Below are 26,555 nucleotides of genomic sequence, written 5' to 3'. Positions count from 1 at the left end.
GTCCTTAAAACAAGTCAAAATCAGGCTCAGTAGTGTGTGTGTGGCCTCCACGTGCCTGTATGACCTCCCTACAACGCCTGGGCATGCTCCTGATGAGGTGGCGGATGGTCTCCTGAGGGATCTCCTCCCAGACCTGGACTAAAGCATCCGCCAACTCCTGGACAGTCTGTGGTGCAACGTGGCGTTGGTGGATGAAGCGAGACATGATGTCCCAGATGTGCTCAATTGGATTCAGGTCTGGGGAACGGGCGGGCCAGTCCATAGCATCAATGCCTTCCTCTTGCAGGAACTGCTGACACACTCCAGCCACATGAGGTCTAGCATTGTCTTGCATTAGGAGGAACCCAGGGCCAACCGCACCAGCATATGGTCTCACAAGGGGTCTGAGGATCTCATCTCGGTACCTAATGGCAGTCAGGCTACCTCTGGCGAGCACATGGAGGGCTGTGCGGCCCCCCAAAGAAATGCCACCCCACACCATGACTGACCCACCGCCAAACCGGTCATGCTGGAGGATGTTGCAGGCAGCAGAACGTTCTCCACGGCGTCTCCAGACTCTGTCACGTCTGTCACATGTGCTCAGTGTGAACCTGCTTTCATCTGTGAAGAGCACAGGGCGCCAGTGGCGAATTTGCCAATCTTGGTGTTCTCTGGCAAATGCCAAATGTCCTGCACGGTGTTGGGCTGTAAGCACAACCCCCACTTGTGGACGTCGGGCCCTCATACCACTCTCATGGAGTCTGTTTCTGACCGTTTGAGCAGACACATGCACATTTGTGGCCTGCTGGAGGTCATTTTGCAGGGCTCTGGCAGTGCTCCTCCTGCTCCTCCTTGCAAAGGCGGAGGTAGCGGTCCTGCGGTTGTTGCCCTCCTACGGCCTCCTCCACGTCTCCTGATGTACTGGCCTGTCTCCTGGTAGCGCCTCCATGCTCTGGACACTACGCTGGCAGACACAGCAAACCTTCTTGCCACAGCTCGCATTGATGTGCCATCCTGGATGAACTGCACTACCTGAGCCACTTGTGTGGGTTGTAGACTCCGTCTCATGCTACCACTAGAGTGAAAGCACCGCCAGCATTCAAAAGTGACCAAAACATCAGCCAGGAAGCATAGGAACTGAGAAGTGGTCTGTGGTCACCACCTGCAGAACCACTCCTTTATTGGGGGTGTCTTGCTAATTGCCTATAATTTCCACCTGTTGTCTATTCCATTTGCACAACAGCATGTGAAATTTATTGTCAATCAGTGTTGCTTCCTAAGTGGACAGTTTGATTTCACAGAAGTGTGATTGACTTGGAGTTACATTGTGTTGTTCAAGTGTTCCCTTTTATTTTTTTGAGCAGTGTAGTTTTTGGGGATTCAGTTCATTTGCATGGCAAAGAGGGACTTTGCAATTAATTGCATTTAATCTGATCACTCTTAATAACATTCTGGAGTATATGCAAATTGCCATCATACAAACTGAGGAGCAGACTTTGTGAAAATTAATATTTGTGTCATTCGAAAAACTTTTGGCCATGACTGTAGATAGTTGAGGATGGAGGAGGAAGGTAGATAGTTGAGGATGGAGAGGAGGAGGAGGAAGGTAGATAGGTAGGATGGATGAAGGGAGGGAGGGAGGAGAGTAAGTAATACCCTGTTCAAGCTGAGACCAGCCATCCCATGGTGCATTGTGGTGTCTGCTGTTTCCTGTTTAGGCAACCGTCATAATAGAACACGGAACAAGACTTCTTTTCTTTTTTCTTTTTTTTACACAAAAGTGAAATGTTTGACTTTGCAACGTGGGAATGTAAATGGCATTGTAACATTGTTGTAGGTTTAAGTCAGCAAATATTGTCAACACAGAAACTGTGCTCTTCTGAACCTCCCACTTCAGTCTCCTGGGTTGTGTCCCAAATTGCACGCTATTCCCTATATAGTGCACCACATTTGACCATGGGCATTAGCGCTCCGAGCTCCATTGAACATCAGATGAGCTGTTATTTTACACAGCCTGAGTGCATGACAGCAACGATGGCTAACCCCCCCCCCCCAAGACACAGACAGACAAGACAGTTGATGTCATTAACATGGTCTCGCTAGATAGTCTTTGTTAGGCCGTGAATCAGGTCTTTCTGGCCAAGGGCGAACCAGCTCGACGTCAACCGTCATCAATTGGCACCCTATTCCCTGTATAGTGTACTACTTTAGACCAGGGCCTATAAGGAAGAGGTTTTCATTTGGGACATATCTGTCTGCTATCTGTCACATTAACGCCCCCAACGTGTCACTGTTATTAAATTAGTCCCCACGCAAATCTGGAGCATCATTTTATCAATCTGAGACTGGTGAGGAGGGGAGAGAGAGACTGAAGGGAAGGGGGACTGTGAAAGAGGGAAACTGAAGGAAACATAGGGAAGAGATATGAAGAGCGTAGATGATCAATCTGTTTCAGATTGACTTGATTGATCATGGCTGATGGTTTTATATTTAGCTGTTCTTAAGATACACGAGGATGAAATCTAATAGAGAGCACATTAACTAGAGACAGACACAATACCACTATCTCTATCACCACCACCACCACTATCACCACCACCACTATCACCACTATCACCACCACCACTATCACCACCACTATCACCACCACCACTATCACCACCACCACCACTATCACCACTAACACCACTATCACCACCACCACTAACACCACCACCACTAACACCACTATCACCACCACCACTAACACTACCACCACTAACACCACTACCACCACTAACACCACTACCACCACTAACACCACTATCACCACCACCACTAACACCACTATCACCACCACCACTATCACCACTATCACCACCACCACTATCACCACCACCACTATCAACACTATCACCACTAACACTATCACCACCACCACTAACACTATCACCACCACCACTAACACTATCACCACCACCACTAACACTGCCACCACCACCACTAACACTGCCACCACCACCACTAACACTGCACCCACCACTAACACTGCCACCACTAACACCACTATCACCTCTATCACCACCACATTTGACCATGGGTATTAGCGCTCCATTGAACATCAGATGAGCTGTTATTTCACACAGCCTGAGTGCGTGACAGCAACGATGGCCACTAACACCACTACCACCACTAACACCAGTATCACCACCACCACTAACACCACTATCACCACCACCACTAACACCACTAACACCACTATCACCACCACCACTAACACCACTATCACCACCACCACTAACACCACTATCACCACCACCACTATCAACACTATCACTATCACCACCACCACTATCACCACTAACACTATCACCACCACCACTAACACTATCACCACTAACACTATCACCACCACCACTAACACTATCACCACCACCACTAACACCACTATCACCACCACCACTAACACCACTACCACCACTATCACCACCACCACTAACACCACTATCACCACCACCACTAACACCACTATCACCACCACCACTATCACCACTAACACTATCACCACCACCACTATCAACACTATCACTATCACCACCACCACTATCACCACTAACACTATCACCACCACCACTAACACTATCACCACCACCACTAACACTATCACCACCACCACTAACACTGCCTCCACCACCACTAACACTATCACCACCACCACTAACACTGCCACCACTAACACCACTATCACCTCTATCACCACCACATTTGACCATGGGTATTAGCGCTCCATTGAACATCAGATGAGCTGTTATTTCACACAGCCTGAGTGCGTGACAGCAACGATGGCTACCCCCCCCCCTCCCTCCCAAGACACAGACAGACAAGACAGTTGATGTCATTAATGTGGTCTCGCTAGATAGTCTTTGTTAGGCTGTGAATCAGGTCTTTCTGGCCAAGGGCGAACCAGCTCGACGTCAACCGTCATCAATTGGCACCCTATTCCCTGTATAGTGTACTACTTTAGACCAGGGCCTATAAGGAAGAGGTTTTCATTTGGGACATATCTGTCTGCTATCTGTCACATTAACGCCCCCAACGTGTCACTGTTATTAAATTAGTCCCCACGCAAATCTGGAGCATCATTTTATCAATCTGAGACTGGTGAGGAGGGGAGAGAGAGACTGAAGGGAAGGGGGACTGTGAAAGAGGGAAACTGAAGGAAACATAGGGAAGAGATATGAAGAGCGTAGATGATCAATCTGTTTCAGATTGACTTGATTGATCATGGCTGATGGTTTTATATTTAGCTGTTCTTAAGATACACGAGGATGAAATCTAATAGAGAGCACATTAACTAGAGACAGACACAATACCACTATCTCTATCACCACCACCACCACTATCACCACCACCACTATCACCACTATCACCACCACCACTATCACCACCACTATCACCACCACCACTATCACCACCACCACCACTATCACCACTAACACCACTATCACCACCACCACTAACACCACCACTAACACCACTATCACCACCACCACTAACACTACCACCACTAACACCACTACCACCACTAACACCACTACCACCACTAACACCACTATCACCACCACCACTAACACCACTATCACCACCACCACTATCACCACTATCACCACCACCACTATCACCACCACCACTATCAACACTATCACCACTAACACTATCACCACCACCACTAACACTATCACCACCACCACTAACACTATCACCACCACCACTAACACTGCCACCACCACCACTAACACTGCCACCACCACCACTAACACTGCCACCACTAACACTGCCACCACTAACACCACTATCACCTCTATCACCACCACATTTGACCATGGGTATTAGCGCTCCATTGAACATCAGATGAGCTGTTATTTCACACAGCCTGAGTGCGTGACAGCAACGATGGCCACTAACACCACTACCACCACTAACACCAGTATCACCACCACCACTAACACCACTATCACCACCACCACTAACACCACTAACACCACTATCACCACCACCACTAACACCACTATCACCACCACCACTAACACCACTATCACCACCACCACTATCAACACTATCACTATCACCACCACCACTATCACCACCACCACTATCAACACTATCACTATCACCACCACCACTATCACCACTAACACTATCACCACCACCACTAACACTATCACCACTAACACTATCACCACCACCACTAACACTATCACCACCACCACTAACACCACTATCACCACCACCACTAACACCACTACCACCACTATCACCACCACCACTAACACCACTATCACCACCACCACTAACACCACTATCACCACCACCACTATCACCACTAACACTATCACCACCACCACTATCAACACTATCACTATCACCACCACCACTATCACCACTAACACTATCACCACCACCACTAACACTATCACCACCACCACTAACACTATCACCACCACCACTAACACTGCCTCCACCACCACTAACACTATCACCACCACCACTAACACTGCCACCACTAACACCACTATCACCTCTATCACCACCACATTTGACCATGGGTATTAGCGCTCCATTGAACATCAGATGAGCTGTTATTTCACACAGCCTGAGTGCGTGACAGCAACGATGGCTACCCCCCCCTCCCTCCCAAGACACAGACAGACAAGACAGTTGATGTCATTAATGTGGTCTCGCTAGATAGTCTTTGTTAGGCTGTGAATCAGGTCTTTCTGGCCAAGGGCGAACCAGCTCGACGTCAACCGTCATCAATTGGCACCCTATTCCCTGTATAGTGTACTACTTTAGACCAGGGCCTATAAGGAAGAGGTTTTCATTTGGGACATATCTGTCTGCTATCTGTCACATTAACGCCCCCAACGTGTCACTGTTATTAAATTAGTCCCCACGCAAATCTGGAGCATCATTTTATCAATCTGAGACTGGTGAGGAGGGGGAGAGAGACTGAAGGGAAGGGGACTGTGAAAGAGGGAAACTGAAGGAAACATAGGGAAGAGATATGAAGAGCGTAGATGATCAATCTGTTTCAGATTGACTTGATTGATCATGGCTGATGGTTTTATATTTAGCTGTTCTTAAGATACACGAGGATGAAATCTAATAGAGAGCACATTAACTAGAGACAGACACAATACCACTATCTCTATCACCACCACCACCACTATCACCACCACCACTATCACCACTATCACCACCACCACTATCACCACCACTATCACCACCACCACTATCACCACCACCACCACTATCACCACTAACACCACTATCACCACCACCACTAACACCACCACTAACACCACTATCACCACCACCACTAACACTACCACCACTAACACCACTACCACCACTAACACCACTACCACCACTAACACCACTATCACCACCACCACTAACACCACTATCACCACCACCACTATCACCACTATCACCACCACCACTATCACCACCACCACTATCAACACTATCACCACTAACACTATCACCACCACCACTAACACTATCACCACCACCACTAACACTATCACCACCACCACTAACACTGCCACCACCACCACTAACACTGCCACCACCACCACTAACACTGCCACCACTAACACTGCCACCACTAACACCACTATCACCTCTATCACCACCACATTTGACCATGGGTATTAGCGCTCCATTGAACATCAGATGAGCTGTTATTTCACACAGCCTGAGTGCGTGACAGCAACGATGGCCACTAACACCACTACCACCACTAACACCAGTATCACCACCACCACTAACACCACTATCACCACCACCACTAACACCACTAACACCACTATCACCACCACCACTAACACCACTATCACCACCACCACTAACACCACTATCACCACCACCACTATCAACACTATCACTATCACCACCACCACTATCACCACTAACACTATCACCACCACCACTAACACTATCACCACTAACACTATCACCACCACCACTAACACTATCACCACCACCACTAACACCACTATCACCACCACCACTAACACCACTACCACCACTATCACCACCACCACTAACACCACTATCACCACCACCACTAACACCACTATCACCACCACCACTATCACCACTAACACTATCACCACCACCACTATCAACACTATCACTATCACCACCACCACTATCACCACTAACACTATCACCACCACCACTAACACTATCACCACTAACACTATCACCACCACCACTAACACTGCCTCCACCACCACTAACACTATCACCACCACCACTAACACTGCCACCACTAACACCACTATCACCTCTATCACCACCACATTTGACCATGGGTATTAGCGCTCCATTGAACATCAGATGAGCTGTTATTTCACACAGCCTGAGTGCGTGACAGCAACGATGGCTACCCCCCCCCCCTCCCTCCCAAGACACAGACAGACAAGACAGTTGATGTCATTAATGTGGTCTCGCTAGATAGTCTTTGTTAGGCTGTGAATCAGGTCTTTCTGGCCAAGGGCGAACCAGCTCGACGTCAACCGTCATCAATTGGCACCCTATTCCCTGTATAGTGTACTACTTTAGACCAGGGCCTATAAGGAAGAGGTTTTCATTTGGGACATATCTGTCTGCTATCTGTCACATTAACGCCCCCAACGTGTCACTGTTATTAAATTAGTCCCCACGCAAATCTGGAGCATCATTTTATCAATCTGAGACTGGTGAGGAGGGGGGAGATAGAGAGACTGAAGGGAAGGGGACTGTGAAAGAGGGAAACTGAAGGAAACATAGGGAAGAGATATGAAGAGCGTAGATGATCAATCTGTTTCAGATTGTGACTTGATTGATCATCATGGCTGATGGTTTTATATTTAGCTGTTCTTAAGATACACGAGGATGACATCTAATAGACAGAACATTAACTAGAGACAGACACAATACCACTAACACTACTACTATCACCACCACCACTAACACCACTATCACTATCACCACCACTATCTCTATCACCACCACCACTAACACCACTATCACTATCACCACCACTATCTCTATCACCACCACCACTATCACCACCAACACCATCACCACTATCACTATCACCACCAACACCATCACCACTATCACTATCACCACCAACACCATCACCACTATCACTATCACCACCAACACCATCACCAATATCAACACCATCACCACTATCACTATCACCACCAACACCATCACCACTATCACTATCACCACCATCACCACTATCACCACCAACACCATCACCACTATCACTATCACCACCATCACCATCACTATCACCACCATCACCACTATCACTATCACCACCATCACCACTATCACTATCACCACCAACACCATCACCACTATCACCACCATCACCACTATCACTATCACCACCAACACCATCACCACTATCACTATCACCACCATCACCACTATCACCACCAACACCATCACCACTATCACTATCACCACCAACACCATCACCACTATCACTATCACCACCAACACTATCACCACTATCACTATCACCACCAACACTATCACCACCACCACTAACACTATCACCACCACCACTAACACTATCACCACCACCACTAACACTATCACCACCACCACTATCACTATCACCACCACCACTAACACTACCACCACTAACACTATCACCACCACCACTAACACTATCACCACCACCACTAAAACTATCACCACCAACACTAACACTATCACCAACACTAACACTATCACCAACACTAACACTATCACCATCACCAACACCATCACCAACACTATCACCAACACTATCACCAACACTATCACCAACACTATCACCAACACCAACACTATCACCAACACCAACACTATCACCAACACTAACACTATCACCAACACTAACACTATCACCAACACTAACACTATCACCAACACTATCACCAACACTAACACTATCACCAACACTAACACTGTCACCAACACTAACACTGTCACCAACACTAACACTGTCACCAACACTAACACTGTCACCAACACTAACACTGTCACCAACACTAACACTGTCACCAACACTAACACTGTCACCAACACTAACACTGTCACCAACACTAACACTATCACCAGCACTAACACTATCACCAACACTATCACCAACACTATCACCAACACTATCACCAACACTATCACCAACACTAACACTATCACCACCACCACCACTATCACCACCACCACTATCACCACCACTAACACTATCACTATCACTAACACTATCACCAACACTAACACTATCACCAACACTATCACCAACACTATCACCAACACTAACACTATCACCACCACCACCACTATCACCACCACCACTATCACCACCACTAACACTATCACTATCACTAACACTATCACCAACACTAACACTATCACCAACACTATCACCAACACTATCACCAACACTATCACCAACACTATCACCAACACTATTACCAACACCAACACTAACACTATCACCAACACTACACTAACACCACCACCACCACTATCACCACCACTAACACTATCACCAACACTAACACTGTCACCAACACTAACACTGTCACCAACACTAACACTGTCACCAACACTAACACTGTCACCAACACTATCACCAACACCAACACTATCACTAACACCAACACTATCACCAACACTATCACCAACACTATCACCAACACTATCACCAACACTATCACCAACACTATCACCAACACTAACACTATCACCAACACTATCGCCACCCACCACCACCATCGCCAACCACCATCGCCAACCACCACCACCACCGCCACCCACCACCGCCACCCACCACCATCACTATCACCACCACCACCACCACTATCACTATCACCACCACCACCACTATCACCACCACCACCACTATCACCACCACCACTACTATCACCACCACCACCACTATCACCACCACCACCACTACTACTATCACCACCACCACTACTACTATCACCACCACCACTACTACTATCACCACCACCACTACTACTATCACCACCACCACCACTACTATCACCACCACCACCACTATCACCACCACCACTATCATCACCACCACCACCACTATCACCACCACCACCACCACTATCACCACCACCACCACCACCACTATCACCACCACTATCACCACCACCACTATCACCACCACTACCACTACTATCACCACCACCACTACTACTATCACCACCACCACTACTACTATCACCACCACCACCACCACTATCACTACCACCACTATCACTACCACTACTATCACTATCACCACCATCCACCACTATCACCACCACCACCACTATCACCACCACCACCACCACTATCACCACCACCACTACTATCACCACCACTATCATCACCACCGCCACTACCACTATCATCACCACCACTACTACTATCACCACCACCACTACTACTATCACCACCACCACTACTACTATCACCACCACCACTACTACTATCACCACCACCACTATCACCACCACCATCACCACCACCACTACCACCACTATCACTACCACTACTATCACTATCACCACCATCCACCACTATCACCACCATCCACCACTATCACCACCACTATCACCATCACCACCACTATCACCACCACCACTATCACCACCACCACCACTATCACCACCACCACTATCACCACCACCACCACTATCACCACCACCACCACTATCATCACCACTACCACCACCACTATCACTATCATCACTACCACCACTATCACCACCACTATCATCACTACCACCACTATCACCGTCCACCACTATCACCACTACCACCACTATCACCATCCACCACTATCACCATCCACCACTATCACCATCCACCACTATCACCATCCACCACTATCACCCACCACCACTATCGCCACCCACCACCACTATCGCCACCCACCACCACTATCGCCACACCACCATCACCACCCACCGCCACCACCGCCACCCACCACCGCCACCCACCACCATCACTATCACCACCACCACTATTACTATCACCACCACCACTATCACTATCACCACCACCACCACTATCACCACCACCACTACTATCACCACCACCACCACTATCACCACCACCACCACTATCCACCACCACCACTATCACCACCACCACTATCACCACCACCACTATCACCACCACCACTACTACTATCACCACCACTATCACCACCACTATCACCACCACCACTACTACTATCACCACCACCACTACTACTATCACCACCACTACTACTATCACCACCACCACTACTACTATCACCACCACCACTACTACTATCACCACCACCACTACTACTATCACCACCACCACTACTACTATCACCACCACCACTACTACTATCACCACCACCACTACTACTATCACCACCACCACTACTACTATCACCACCACCACTACTATCACCACCACCACCACTACTATCACCACCACCACCACTATCATCACCATCACCACCACCACTATCACCACCACTATCACCACCACCACTACTATCACCACCACTATCACCACCACCACTACTATCACCACCACTATCACCACCACCACTACTATCACCACCACTATCACTATCACCACCACCACTACTACTACTATCACCACCACCACTACTACTATCACCACCACCACTACTACTATCACCACCACCACCACCACCACTATCACTACCATCACTATCACTACCACTACTATCACTATCACCACCATCCACCACTATCACCACCACTATCACCACCACCACTATCACCACCACTATCACCACCACCACTATCACCACCACTATCACCACCACCACTACTATCACCACCACTATCACCACTATCATCACCACCACCACTACCACTATCACCACCACCACTACTACTATCACCACCACCACTACTACTATCACCACCACCACTAGTACTATCACCACCACCACTACTACTATCACCACCACCACTATCACCACCACCACCGTCACTATCACTACCACTACTATCACTATCACCACCATCCACCACTATCACCACCATCCACCACTATCACCACCATCCACCACTATCACCACCACCACCACTATCACCACCACCACTATCACCACCACCACCACTATCACCACCACCACCACTATCACCACTATCACTATCACCACCACTACCACCACCACTATCACCACCACTATCATCACTACCACCACTATCATCACTACCACCACAATCACCATCCACCACTATCACCACTATCACCACTACCACTATCACCGCCACCACTACTACTATCACCGCCACCACTACTACTATCACCACCACCACTAGTACTATCACCACCACCACTACTACTATCACCACCACCACTACTACTATCACCACCACCACTATCACCACCACCACTGTCACTATCACTATCACCACCATCCACCACTATCACCACCATCCACCACTATCACCACCATCCACCACTATCACCACCACCACCACTATCACCACCACCACTATCACCACCACCACCACTATCACCACCACCACCACTATCACCACTATCATCACCACCACCACTATCACCACCACTACCACCACCACTATCACCACCACTATCATCACTACCACCACTATCATCACTACCACCACAATCACCATCCACCACTATCACCATCCACCACTATCACCACTATCACCATCCACCACTATCACCATCCACCACTATCACCATCCACCACCCACCACTATCACCATCCACCACTATCACCATCCACCACTATCATCACTATCACCATCCACTACTATCACCACCACCACTACTACTATCACCACCACCACTAGTACTATCACCACCACCACTACTACTATCACCACCACCACTATCACCACCACCACTGTCACTATCACTACCACTACTATCACTATCACCACCACCACCACTATCACCACCACCACTATCACCACCACCACCACTATCACCACTATCACTATCACCACCACTACCACCACCACTATCACCACCACTATCATCACTACCACCACTATCATCACTACCACCACAATCACCATCCACCACTATCACCATCCACCACTATCACCATCCACCACTATCACCACTATCACCATCCAACACTATCACCATCCACCACTATCACCATCCACCACTATCACCACTATCACCATCCACCACTATCACCATCCACCACTATCACCATCCACCACTATCACCACTATCACCATCCACCACTATCACCATCCACCACTATCACCACTATCACCGATCACCACGATCACCACTATCACCACTAACACGATCACCACTATCACCACCACTATCATCACTACCACCACTAACACCACCACTATAACCACCACTACCACCACTATCACCATCCACCACTATCACCACTATCACCACTACCACTATCACCGCCACCACTACTACTATCACCGCCACCACTACTACTATCACCACCACCACTAGTACTATCACCACCACCACTACTACTATCACCACCACCACTACTACTATCACCACCACCACTATCACCACCACCACTGTCACTATCACTACCACTACTATCGCTATCACCACCATCCACCACTATCACCACCATCCACCACTATCACCACCATCCACCACTATCACCACCACCACCACTATCACCACCACCACTATCACCATCACCACCACCACTATCACCACCACCACCACTATCACCACTATCATCACCACCACCACTATCACCACCACTACCACCACCACTATCACCACCACTATCATCACTACCACCACTATCATCACTACCACCACAATCACCATCCACCACTATCACCATCCACCACTATCACCATCCACCACTATCACCATCCACCACTATCACCATCCACCACTATCACCACTATCACCATCCACCACTATCACCATCCACCACTATCACCATCCACCACTATCACCATCCACCACTATCATCACTATCACCATCCACCACTATCACCATCCACCACTATCACCACTATCACCGATCACCACAATCACCACTATCACCACTAACACGATCACCACTATCACCACCACTATCATCACCACTAACACCACCACTATAACCACCACTACCACCACTATCACCATCCACCACTATCACCACTATCACCATCCACCACTATCACCACTATCACCATCCACCACTATCACCATCCACCACTATCACCATCCACCACTATCACCACTATCACCATCCACCACTATCACCACTATCACCATCCACCACTATCACCATCCACCACTATCACCACTATCACCATCCACCACTATCACCACTATCACCATCCACCACTATCACCATCCACCACTATCACCATCCACCACTATCACCATCCACCACTATCACCATCCCCCACTATCACCATCCACCACTATCACCATCCCCCACTATCACCATCCACCACTATCACCACTATCACCACTATCACCACCACTATAACCACCACTACCACCACTATCACCATCTACCACTATCACCACTATCACCATCCACCACTATCACCATCTACCACTATCACCACTATCACCATCCACCACTATCACCATCCACCACTATCACCACTATCACCATCCACCACTATACATCACCACTATCACCATCCACCACTATCACCATCCACCACTATCATCCACCACTATCACCATCCACCACTATCACCATCCACCACTATCACCACTATCACCATCCACCACTATCACCATCCACCACTATCACCATCCCCCACTATCACCATCCACCACTATCACCACTATCACCATCCACCACTATCACCATCCCCCACTATCACCATCCACCACTATCACCACTATCACCATCCACCACTATCACCACTATCACCATCCACCACTATCACCACTATCACCGATCACCACGATCACCACTATCACCACTAACACGATCACCACTATCACCACCACTATCATCACTACCACCACTAACACCACCACTATAACCACCACTACCACCACTATCACCATCCACCACTATCACCATCCACCACTATCACCACTATCACCATCCACCACTATCACCACTATCACCATCCACCACTATCACCATCCACCACTATCACCACTATCACCATCCACCACTATCACCACTATCACCATCCACCACTATCACCACTATCACCATCCACCACTATCACCATCCACCACTATCACCATCCACCACTATCACCATCCACCACTATCACCATCCCCCACTATCACCATCCACCACTATCACCAATATCACCACTATCACCACTAACACGATCACCACTATCACCACTAACACTATCACCACTAACACGATCACCACTATCACCACTAACACGATCACCACCACCACTACTAACACGATCACCACCACCACTAACACCCTCACCACTATCATTACTGCTTCCTGGGGGCTCTCTGTCCTGGGGGCTCTCTCAGGTCATACACTATTGATTATCTCTCTCGCAAACACACACACTACGCAAACACACACACACTACACACACACCCTCCTCCTCTAGGGAGTTTCTCTGTGTGAATAGTGCTGACTAGCACCTCTAGTGAGTTTCTCTGTGTGAATAGTGCTGACCACCTCCTCTAGGGAGTTTCTCTGTGTGAATAGTGCTGACCAGCTCCTCTAGGGAGTTTCTCTGTGTGAATAGTGCTGACCACCTCCTCTAGGGAGTTTCTCTGTGTGAATAGTGCTAACCAGCTCCTCTAGGGAGTTTCTCTGTGTGAATAGTGCTGACCTCCTCCTCTAGGGAGTTTCTCTGTGTGAATAGTGATGACCATCTCCTCTAGGGAGTTTCTCTGTGTGAGTAGTGCTGACTAGCACCAGCACCAACATGCCAACAGGTGTTGTTCTTCATGTGGCATGTTAAGGTCAGTGTGTGAGTCCAAGGGTGTGTACCCCCCTCTGAGGGGTGGTGTCCTAGTCCGAGGGTGTTTAGGTCCCCTTTTTCCTGGCCTTCCATTGGCTCTCTGGGTTTGTTGAGGATGTGTGTTCTGTAGGGCTGTTCTGTTTCATGTAGGCTCTGGTCAAAAGTAGTGCGCTATGTTGGGAATAGGGTGCCACCCTGGTCAACAGTAGTGCACTATGTAAGGAATAGGGTGCCATTTGGGACTAATAACTTGTAAAATACTCTGCCGCTCTGTCTGTGCTGACTGATGACTGGAGTATCTGGAGACTTATTAACATACTGCATTTACCTTCCATGATGTACTCTGTCCAGACTGCCTGTATGTCCTAGTCTAACCCCTTCTCTCTCTCGCGCGCTCTCTCTCTCTCTCTCTCTCTCCGTCTGTCTCTGTCTCTCTCCGTCTGTCTCTGTCTCTCTCCGTCTGTCTCTGTCTCTCTCCGTCTGTCTGTCTGTCTGTCTGTCTGTCTGTCTGTCTGTCTGTCTGTCTGTCTGTCTGTCTGTCTGTCTGTCTGTCTGTCTGTCTGTCTGTCTGTCTGTCTGTCTGTCTGTCTGTCTGTCTGTCTGTCTGTCTCTCTCTGTCTGTCTCTCTCTGTCTGTCTGTCTGTCTCTGTCTCTCTCTGTCTCTCTGTCCAGACCGGCTGTATGTCCTAGTCTAACCCCGTCTCTCTCTCTCCGTCTCTTCAGTGTCCAGACTCGGCCTGTAAGCAGGACCTGTTGGCCTACCTGCAGCGTATTGCTCTGTACTGCCACCAGCTCAACATCTGTAGTAAGGTCAAAGCAGAGGTCCAGAACCTGGGAGGAGAGCTCGTGGTCTCTGGGGTAAGAACTGATGTGCTTTGTTACTAACACTTTACATGGGTAGTCTAGTGGTTAGAGCCAGGTAAGTCTCTAAGAGCTTTGCACACCTGGATTGTACATTATTTGCACATTATTCTTTTTAAAATCCTTCAAGCTCTGTCAAGTTGCTTGTTGATCATTGCTAGACAGCCATTTTCAGATCTTGCCATAGATTGTCAAGCCAATTTAAGTCAAAACTGTAACTAGGCCGCTGAACATTTAATGTTGTCTTGGTAAGCATCGCCAGTGTATATTTGGCCTTGTGTTTTAGGTTGTTGTCCTGCTGAAAGGTGAATTAATCTCAGTGTCTGTTGGAAAGCAGACTGAACCAGGTTTTCCTTTAGGATTTTGCCTGTGCTTAAATCTATTGTTTATTTTCGTCCTAAAAGACTCCCCAATCCTTAACGATGATGAGCCTACCCCATAACATGATGCAGCCACCACCATTCTTGAAAATAGGAAGAGTGGTACTCAGTGATAGTGTTGGATTTGCCCTAAACCTTGCACTTGGTTTTCAGGACATGAAGTTCATTTCTTTGTCATTTTTTTTTTGTTGCAGTTTTACTGTAGTGCCTTCCTGCAAACAGGATGGATGTTTTGGAATATTTTTAATCTGTACAGGCTTCTGTCTTTTCTGATTCCGCCTCGGTTTTCTCCTATCACAGCCATTAAACTCTTAACTGTTTTTATTTTATTTTGTACCTCCTTTTTCTACCCAATTTCGTGATATTAATTTACGATCTTTTCTCATCGCTGCAACTCCCCAACGGGCTCGAGAGAGGTGAAGGTCGAGTCATGTGTCTTAACACCCACTCGATTAACCTTGACGCCAGGAAACACCGATCAACTGACGACTAAGCCTGTCCCTCCACAAGGAGTCGCTAGAGCGCGATGAGCCAAGTAAAGCGCCCCCGGCCAAACCCTTCCCTAACCCGGATGACACTGGGCCAATTGTGCGCCGCCCTATCGGACTCCCGGTCACTGCTGGTTGTGATACGAATCCCAGGCTGTAATGACACTGCAACACTGAGATTCAGTGCCTTAAACTACTGCACTACTCGGGAGGCCACAACTCTAACTGTTTTAGTCATTATTGGCTTCATGGTGAAATCCCTGAACGGTTTCCTTCCTCTCCGGCAGCTGAGTTGGGAAGGACTCCTGTATCTTTGTAGTGACTGGATGCGTTGATACACCATCCAAAGTGGAATTAATAACTTCACCATGCTCAAAAGGATATTCAAGGTCTGCTTTTTTCCTACTTTTTACCCATCTACCAATAGCTGCCCTTCTTTGTGCGGCATTGGAAAACCTCCCTGGTCTTTGGTTGAATCTGTGTTGGATATTCACTGCTCGACTGAGGGACCTTACAATTATCTGTATGTCTAGGGTACACGGATTAAGTAGTTGTTAAACACTATTATTGCGCACAGAGTGAGTCCATGCAACTTATTTTGTGAATTGTTAAGCACATTTAGGCTTGCCGTAATACTTATTGACTCAATACATTTCAGCTTTTACATTTTTTTATTAAATTGTAAACTATTCTAAAAACATAATTCCACTTTGACATTGTGCGTGTGTGTGTGTGTGTGTGTGTGTGTGTGTGTGTGTGTGTGTGTGTGTGTGTGTGTGTGTGTGTAGGCCTGTGACACAATCTCAATTACATTGGTTTCAAGTTCAGGCTGTAACACAACATTTTGTTCAAGGCGTGTGAATGCTTTCTGAAGACAGTTTACATACTGTGGCCCACTGTGTTACTAACACTATACATGCTGTGGCCCACTGTGTTACTAACACTATACATGCTGTGTAGTCTAGCAGTACACTGTGTTACTAACACTATACATGCTGTGTAGTCTAGCTTTACACTGTGTTACTAACACTATACATGCTGTGTAGTCTAGCTTTACACTGTGTTACTAACACTATACATGCTGTGTCCCACTGTTACTAACACTATACGTACTGTGTAGTCTAGCTTTACACTGTGTTACTAACACTATACATGCTGTGTAGTCTAGCTGTACACTGTGTTACTAACACTATACATGCTGTGTCCCACTGTTACTAACACTACATGCTGTGTAGTCTAGCTTTACACTGTGTTACTAAGACTATACATACTCTGGCCCACTGTGTTACTAACACTATACATGCTGTGTAGTCTAGCTGTACACTGTGTTACTAACACTATACATGCTGTGGCCTACTGTGTTACTAACACTATACATGCTGTACAGTCTAGCTTTACACTGTGTTATTAACTCTATACATGCTGTGTAGTCTAGCAGTACACTGTGTTACTAACACTATACATGCTGTACAGTCTAGCTTTACACTGTGTTACTAACACTATACATGTTGTGTAGTCTAGTAGTACACTGTGTTGTCTAGCTGTACACTGTGTTACTAACACTATACATGCTGTGGCCCACTGTGTTACTAACACTATACATGCTGTGTAGTCTAGCAGTACACTGTTACTAACACTATACATGCTGTACAGTCTAGCTTTACACTGTGTTACTAACACTATACATGCTGTGTAGTCTAGCAGTACACTGTTACTAACACTATACATGCTGTACAGTCTAGCTTTACACTGTGTTACTAACACTATACATACTGTGGCCCACTGTGTTACTAACACTATACATGCTGTGTAGTCTAGCATTACACTGTGTTACTAACACTATACATGCTGTGTCCTGCTTCTAGAGCCGCTGACCCCGGTACACACATACCAGTCGGCATGGGTTCAAATCCCACCCAGGGCTCTTCTGACTCACACCTGGCCTTTTCTTCTCTTCTCTCCACTGTTCCATCTGTTTTAGAAAACTATATGTGGGAATTACGCTAAATGATAAGAACTGGCTACCACATTGAGCTGCCTTGTTAGCCTGGGGAATGGGTAACACTTTGATCTGACTTGTTAGCCTGGGAAATGGGTAACACTTTGATCTGACTTGTTAGCCTGGGAAATGGGTAACACTTTGATCTGACTTGTTAGCCTGGGAAATGGGCAACACTTTGATCTGACTTGTTAGCCTGGGAATGGGCAACACTTTGATCTGCCTTGTTAGCTTGGGAAATGGGCAACACTTTGATCTGCCTTGTTAGCTTGGGAAATGGGAAACACTTTGATCTGCCTTGTTAGCCTGAGAAATGGGAAACCCATTGTTGTAATTAATTCTGTCAAATTGCTAACTACCTGGTACCAAATAATCAATAAATAACACCTAAATTAAGTGGAAACCTCACAGTAACCTAGGGGTTCATCTACATTCTGCTACCTCACATCCACATTCTGCTTCCTCATAGTAACCTAGGAACGCGTTCCAAATGGCACCCTATTTTGTATATAGTGCCCCTCTTTTGACCAGAGTCCATACTACTGTGGTCTAAAGTAGTGTACTACATCGGGTAGAGGGCCCTGGTCTAAAGTAGTGTACTACATAGTGATTTAGGGTGCCATTTCTGTCGATGCGGTAAAGTAGACAAACTGACCTTTTGAAACAACTCAACTTTTAATAACTAAGGTAATATTTTCACCTATATTTCCTTCCTTGATATGAGATGTCTTATCCTAACCAAACTGAACAAATTTATTTTACCCTTTTAGTGAGTCATATTATAAAATGCATGTTTCATCCTCCTTTCAGTTAAAAATTGCTCTGAATTTATCCACCGGTTGCTTTTCTCAATTTCAAAGCAAAACTGTAATTTAATCTTTCCTAGCCTCATTGAATAGCTGAATTTAAACTTAATAACCCAAGAAATAGCTTCCCATTAACTAATGATTTACAGCCGGTGTTTGATACAGATAAAAGCAGAATAAATAAATAAGATGAAAGAAATAATAACAGTATTATAAAAGGCTTAGTTGCATCCCAAATGACACCCTATTCTCTACATAGTCCACTACTTTTGACCAGGGCTCACAGGGCTCTGGTTAAAAGTAGTGCACTAAATAGAAAATAGGGTGTCATTTTGGACACAACCTTTTATATAAAGGCTTCCCTTCTCTGTTTTCTTTCCTGTTTTCTTGTTAAGAGACTAGTGTCCCAAAATACCATCCCTTCTCCCAGTAGTTTAGTTACTGGCTTAAAGGGATACTTCAGGATGTTGGCCATTTTTATGCCTCTGCACCTTGTAGGGTCCATTCCCCGATGAATTGACGCTGTTCTGCACCAGACTAATTTCAGTATACCCTGTTCACCACACGGTCATTCTGCTACATGTTATTCAGTATACCCTGTTCACCACACGGTCAATATGCTGCATGTTATTCAGTATACCCTGTTCACCACACGGTCAATATGCTGCATGTTATTCAGTATACCCTGTTCACCACACGGTCAGTCTGCTGCATGTTATTCAGTATACCCTGTTCACCACACGGTCACTATGCTGGATGTACAACAGTCACACAGCTGCAGCCTTGTCCTGCTCTGAAGCCTTTACCCCGAGGCTCCATCATGTTGTATTTGACTTCTACAGTTCAACTATTAACGTTCAAGTTCCCTCTCTCCCTTTTCCCTTTTACAGGAGGTTTCCCAAGCATTCCTAGAGAGCCAGGTATTCCATAACCCCACCTTCAGATACAGTAACATTCAGGCTGCAGCCCAAACACCACCCAATTCCCTATTATAAGTGCACTACTTTTGACCCAGAGCCTTAGGCCTTCTTGACCTATGTGCCCTAGTCAAAAGTAGTGCACTATATGGTGAATAGGAGGCCATTTGGGACGTAGCCTGAGACATTGGCCAAAGCCAGACACATAGGATCATATGAACTCAGTTGACCCTCTGATCAGTGAGGGTGGTGGTGGGAAACATTACAGGTGGAAATACAGGTTGCCTCTTACTGCTGATCTGGGGTCAGATATCAAGTGCTCCCAAATGGCACCCTAATGCCTATAATAGTGCACTACTTTTCACCAGGACCCCTTGGGGTCATTTGGGATGCATGTATATGGTTATACTGTATAGTGTTCCCAAGGTCAAAGGTTATCCTGGGAGATACAGTTAGTTATCTGATCCTAGAGCTGTGGTTAAGAGGACAACTTCTACCTCAAGCACTGGCTAACCTTGTCTCCTCTCTCGCTCTCTCTCTCGCTCGCTCGCTCTCTCTCTCCAGGTGGACAGTGCTATGTCTCTGATCCAGGCAGCTAAGAACCTGATGAATACGGTGGTGTCCACGGTCAAAGCTAGCTACGTGGCTTCCACTAAGTACCAGAAGTCCATGGCCATGCAGTCCCTAAACATGCCTGCTATCTCCTGGAAGATGAAAGCCCCAGAGAAGAAACCCCTGGTCAAGAGAGAGAAGCAGGAAGATGGCTCCAACAACAAGGTAATGGGAATCATGTTAAAGCTGAGATCTTCTAAACTGGTCAGCATCTTGGTAAAAAAAAAAACAAGAGTACAAACTCTTCTGTTCTATCGCACATGCAATGTTGTCCGAGGGGGGGGGGGGCAGTTTCACCACTCAGGATTCCAGTTTTAATCACTTGTATAATCCCCTGCACAGTTGCCTGTCTGTGTCCAGGACACAGATTAAACATAGTCCTGGACTAAAAGTTTTCAATATAAACTCTCCGTTGAATATTTTTCTGGTCCAGAAAACCAACCCTATGTGTTCTTATTTATAAGTCTATTTTATTTCACCCTTTATTTTACTGGGTAAGTTGACTGAGAACACATTCTCATTTACAGCAACGACCTGGGGAATAGTTACAGGGGAGAGGAGGGGGATGAATGAGTCGGTGACCGTGACGGTATGAGGGACAGCTTGGGAATTTAGCCAGGACACCAGGGTTAACACCCCTACTCGTACAATGCCATGGGATCTTTAGTGACCACAGAGAGTCAGGACAACCCTTCAACATCCCATCTGAAAGATGGCACCCTACACAGGGCAATGTCCCCAATTACTGCCCTGGGGCATTGGGATATTTTATTTTAGATAAGAGGAAAGAGTGCTTCCTCCTGGCCCTCCGACACCACTTCCAGCAGCATCTGGTCTCCCATCCAAAGACTGACCAGGGACCGACCCTGCTTAGCTTCAGAGGCAAACCAACAGTGGGATACAGGGTGGTATGCTGCTGGATTTAATGATGCAGGGACACATTTCTGTGAGAACATACAATAAACTGTTATCATCTCTTCTCTTAGGTCAAGAGGTCATCCCACAAGAAACACAGCAACCCTGTCCAGGCCCTCAGCGAGTTCAAAGCCATGGATAGCATCTAGAGATGGAGTGGTCAGTCAGGGTGGTGAGAGGGAGGTGCAGCTAGAAGGTTGAGATGCTGATGGAGCGGTCAGTTAGGGTGGTGAGAGGGAGGTGGAGCTAGAAGGTTGAGATGCTGATGGAGCTGGCTAGATCAACTGTGATGTGTAGACGGTTGGAGCTTCTTTTTTAATCCAGTCAAAAAAGGGCGGGTTGAATGCATTTCTTATTTCCTTCCCTGGCCTAGTCCAGCTGTCTGGTTTGATGTGATGTTGCTATGCAGGCTCGCTAAGGTAGAACACTATACAGACGCCCTTAAGCTCACTCCTTCTCTACCAGTCTCTCTTTTTTTTCATTCAAACAATTGCATTCTGATAAGTCTCTAGCCTACTGTATAACTTCTCTACTGGAAAATAAGACAATTGGGGATGCAACTAGAGCAAGTAAAGGCTGTTTCTATTTCATGTGATTTTATTCCAGTGTTGGTATGAGATGGGACGGGTGGATTTCATTGATACTGTAAAATCTAATTCAGTTCAAAACGAATCATTTTGACCCTTGACCCTCTTATTTGAACCCCTGACCCCCAACTTGTGATGTGAGATACCCTGTGTATTTTTATACAATGACTTTCTACCGTGTTTTATGATTACGTGGATGGTGGGAGGGTGTTGGATGGTATTTCCGCTATGTGTTGTATATGATATGATGCAGTGTTGTGTAGGTGCGGATCAGATAGGCCTTTCCACTCGATGCAAACACATCTCTCTATCGCTTTATTAGTCTTGACTCAAGCAATAACTGGAGAACGTCTGGATGTCTAACTTTCTTTTCTCCATGGAGTTTTTTTTGGATAAATGTTTGTTTTTAGCTTTTTGATTAAAAAAGACAGATTTTTTTTTTTTTCATTCTCAATGTATTCTGCTAATCTAATAAAAGTTTGATATTATAATGTCGTTACCATTTAATACTTATTATAAACTGAATTGTCATAAATGTTTTATTTTCCCCTGTCGTTAACCAGGTTTTAAAGAGTAGTCTGAATGAGGTCTTGCGTCCCTCACTGTACGCAGCAAGCCAAAGCTAATAGAGAGAAGAGAAGCATTCTCTCCCAGCCTTCTGGTTTAATACGTAACACTAGCCCAGGGGGCTACACACACACACACACACACACAGAGACTCATTAAATTAGCTGACATACACACTCTGAGTGTGTGATAGGTCACAGTAAGGCTGTGGAGGGGGCCTGGGGGATAGACTGGGCTGTGGAGGGGGCCTGGGGAATAGACCGGGCTGGGGAATAGACCGGGCTGTGGAGGGGGCCTGGGGGAATAGACCGGGCTGTGGAGGGGGCCTGGGGGAATAGACCGGGCTGTAGAGGGGGCCTGGGGAATAGACCGGGCTGTGGAGGGGGCCTGGGGGAATAGACCGGGCTGTGGAGGGGGCCTGGGGGAATAGACCGGGCTGTGGAGGGGGCCTGGGGGAATAGACCGGGCTGTGGAGGGGGCCTGGGGGAATAGACTGGGCTGTGGAGGGGGCCTGGGGAATAGACTGGGCTGTGGAGGGGGCCTGGGGAATAGACCGGGCTGTGGAGGGGGCCTGGGGAATAGACCGGGCTGTGGAGGGGGCCTGGGGAATAGACCGGGCTGTGGAGGGGGCCTGGGGGAATAGACCGGGCTGTGGAGGGGGGCCTGGGGGAATAGACCGGGCTGTGGAGGGGCCTGGGGGAATAGACCGGGCTGTGGAGGGGGCCTGGGGGAATAGACCGGGCTGTGGAGGGGGCCTGGGGGAATAGACCGGGCTGTGGAGGGGGCCTGGGGGAATAGACCGGGCTGTGGAGGGGGCCTGGGGGAATAAACTGGGCTGTGGAGGGGGCCTGGGGAATAGACTGGGCTGTGGAGGGGGCCTGGGGAATAGACCGGGCTGTGGAGGGGGCCTGGGGAATAGACCGGGCTGTGGAGGGGCCTGGGGAATAGACCGGGCTGTAGAGGGGGCCTGGGGGAATAGACCGGGCTGTGGAGGGGGCCTGGGGGAATAGACCGGGCTGTGGAGGGGGCCTGGGGGAATAGACCGGGCTGTGGAGGGGGCCTGGGGGAATAGACCGGGCTGTGGAGGGAATAGACCGGGCTGTGGAGGGAATAGTCCGGGCTGTGGAGGGAATAGTCCGGGCTGTGGAGGGGGCCTGGGGGGATAGACCGGGCTGTGGAGGGGGCCTGGGGGGATAGACCGGGCTGTGGAGGGGGCCTGGGGGGATAGACCGGGCTGTGGAGGGGGCCTGGGGGGACAGACCGGGCTGTGGAGGGGGCCTGGGGGGATAGACCGGGCTGTGGAGGGGGCCTGGGGGAATAGACCGGGCTGTGGAGGGAATAGACCAGGAGGGGGAGAGGAGGGGAAGGGAGGAGGGGAAGAGGGAGAGGGAGAAGAGAGGAGGAGGAGGGGAAGAGAGGGGAGGAGGGGGAGAGGGAGGAGGAGGGGAAAGAGAGAGGAGGAGGAGGATGGGGGAAGAGAGGAGGTGGGAAAGGGAGAGAGGACTAGCGAGAAGCTTTTCCCATAAATTAGTTAAAGCAGTGGAAGGTTATGTGGGAGTGTTGGCTGTGATATTATCTTGTGGTTCCATCAGCATAGACTATATCGCATCCTATTTCCTTTATATCGCACTACTGGACCCTTGTTAAAAATAGTGTGCTTTGTAGGGAATAGGGTGCCATTTGGGATCATATAATAGCTCAGTAAAGTATGCATGGATGGTGGGTATTGTAGTGGGTTTATGTCTTTGAACCAGGGCCACTTTGGGTCTTCATGTTGAGATGCTTCAGCTTGTTTCTAAACACAGAGGCAGGTCACGTAGGGTTACGACAGATTGTTTTTGGTTTTAGGTTCTTTGAGCGTTACATTGGGCTGTGTGGTGTGAGATTTGGACTGGGTAGAGGGGTTTGAATGGATTCTGCTCGTGATAACAATCTCATTTTGTGGTGAGAGAATAAACCGGACTCCCAAATTCCACCCTGTTCCGTATATAGTGCACTACATTGGACCCCCCCCCCCCCAGGGAATAGTGTTATTTGGGACTTGCATTAGGAGTTACTGTAGCATCTGACATGGTAACGTATTGCTGTGGACATTCTATATAACACTTTGTTTTTTTGAGAGCTGGGAGGCGTCGTGGGGGTGGCGTTGTACCGCACCACTGTTTTACATATTCATGTTCCCAGCTTTCACTTCATGATGAATAAATGCTTCCCTGTCTGTCTGTCATTCTGCTACTGCTGCCTGTCTGTCGTTCTGCTACTGCTGTCTGTCTGTCGTTCTGCTACTGCCGTCTGTCTGTCGTTCTGCTACTGCCGCCTGTCTGCCGTTCTGCTGCTGCTGCCTGTCTGTCGTTCTGCTGCTGCTGCCGCCTGTCTGTCGTTCTGCTGCTGCTGCCGCCTGTCTGTCGTTCTGCTGCTGCTGCCGCCTGTCTGTCGTTCTGCTGCTGCCGTCTGCATTTCAAATTGTCCAAGTAGAAATCACACCTTTCCAAAT

General features: G+C 47.7%; 1 protein-coding gene across 2 annotated transcripts in view; it reads left to right on the top strand.

The window, feature by feature from the left end:
- LOC106612315 (catenin alpha-1) overlaps positions 1–23,985 on the top strand; it is a 244,829-nt gene extending 220,844 nt beyond the window's left edge. For both annotated transcript variants that reach the window (XM_045724259.1, XM_045724260.1), the window contains 4 exons: positions 16,653–16,787; positions 21,354–21,383; positions 21,945–22,157; positions 22,979–23,985. In XM_045724259.1, the coding sequence (XP_045580215.1) occupies positions 16,653–16,787; positions 21,354–21,383; positions 21,945–22,157; positions 22,979–23,056 (456 nt within the window). In that variant the 3' untranslated portion in view covers positions 23,057–23,985. The remainder of the gene's footprint in view (positions 1–16,652; positions 16,788–21,353; positions 21,384–21,944; positions 22,158–22,978) is intronic.
- The last annotated feature ends 2,570 nt before the right edge of the window (positions 23,986–26,555 follow it).

The sequence above is a fragment of the Salmo salar genome, chromosome ssa09 (assembly GCF_905237065.1).
Source record: "Salmo salar chromosome ssa09, Ssal_v3.1, whole genome shotgun sequence".
Classification (NCBI taxonomy): Eukaryota; Metazoa; Chordata; class Actinopteri; order Salmoniformes; family Salmonidae; genus Salmo; species Salmo salar.
Note: the sequence above shows the minus strand (reverse complement) of the source record. Positions and strands in the feature narration are given on the sequence as shown.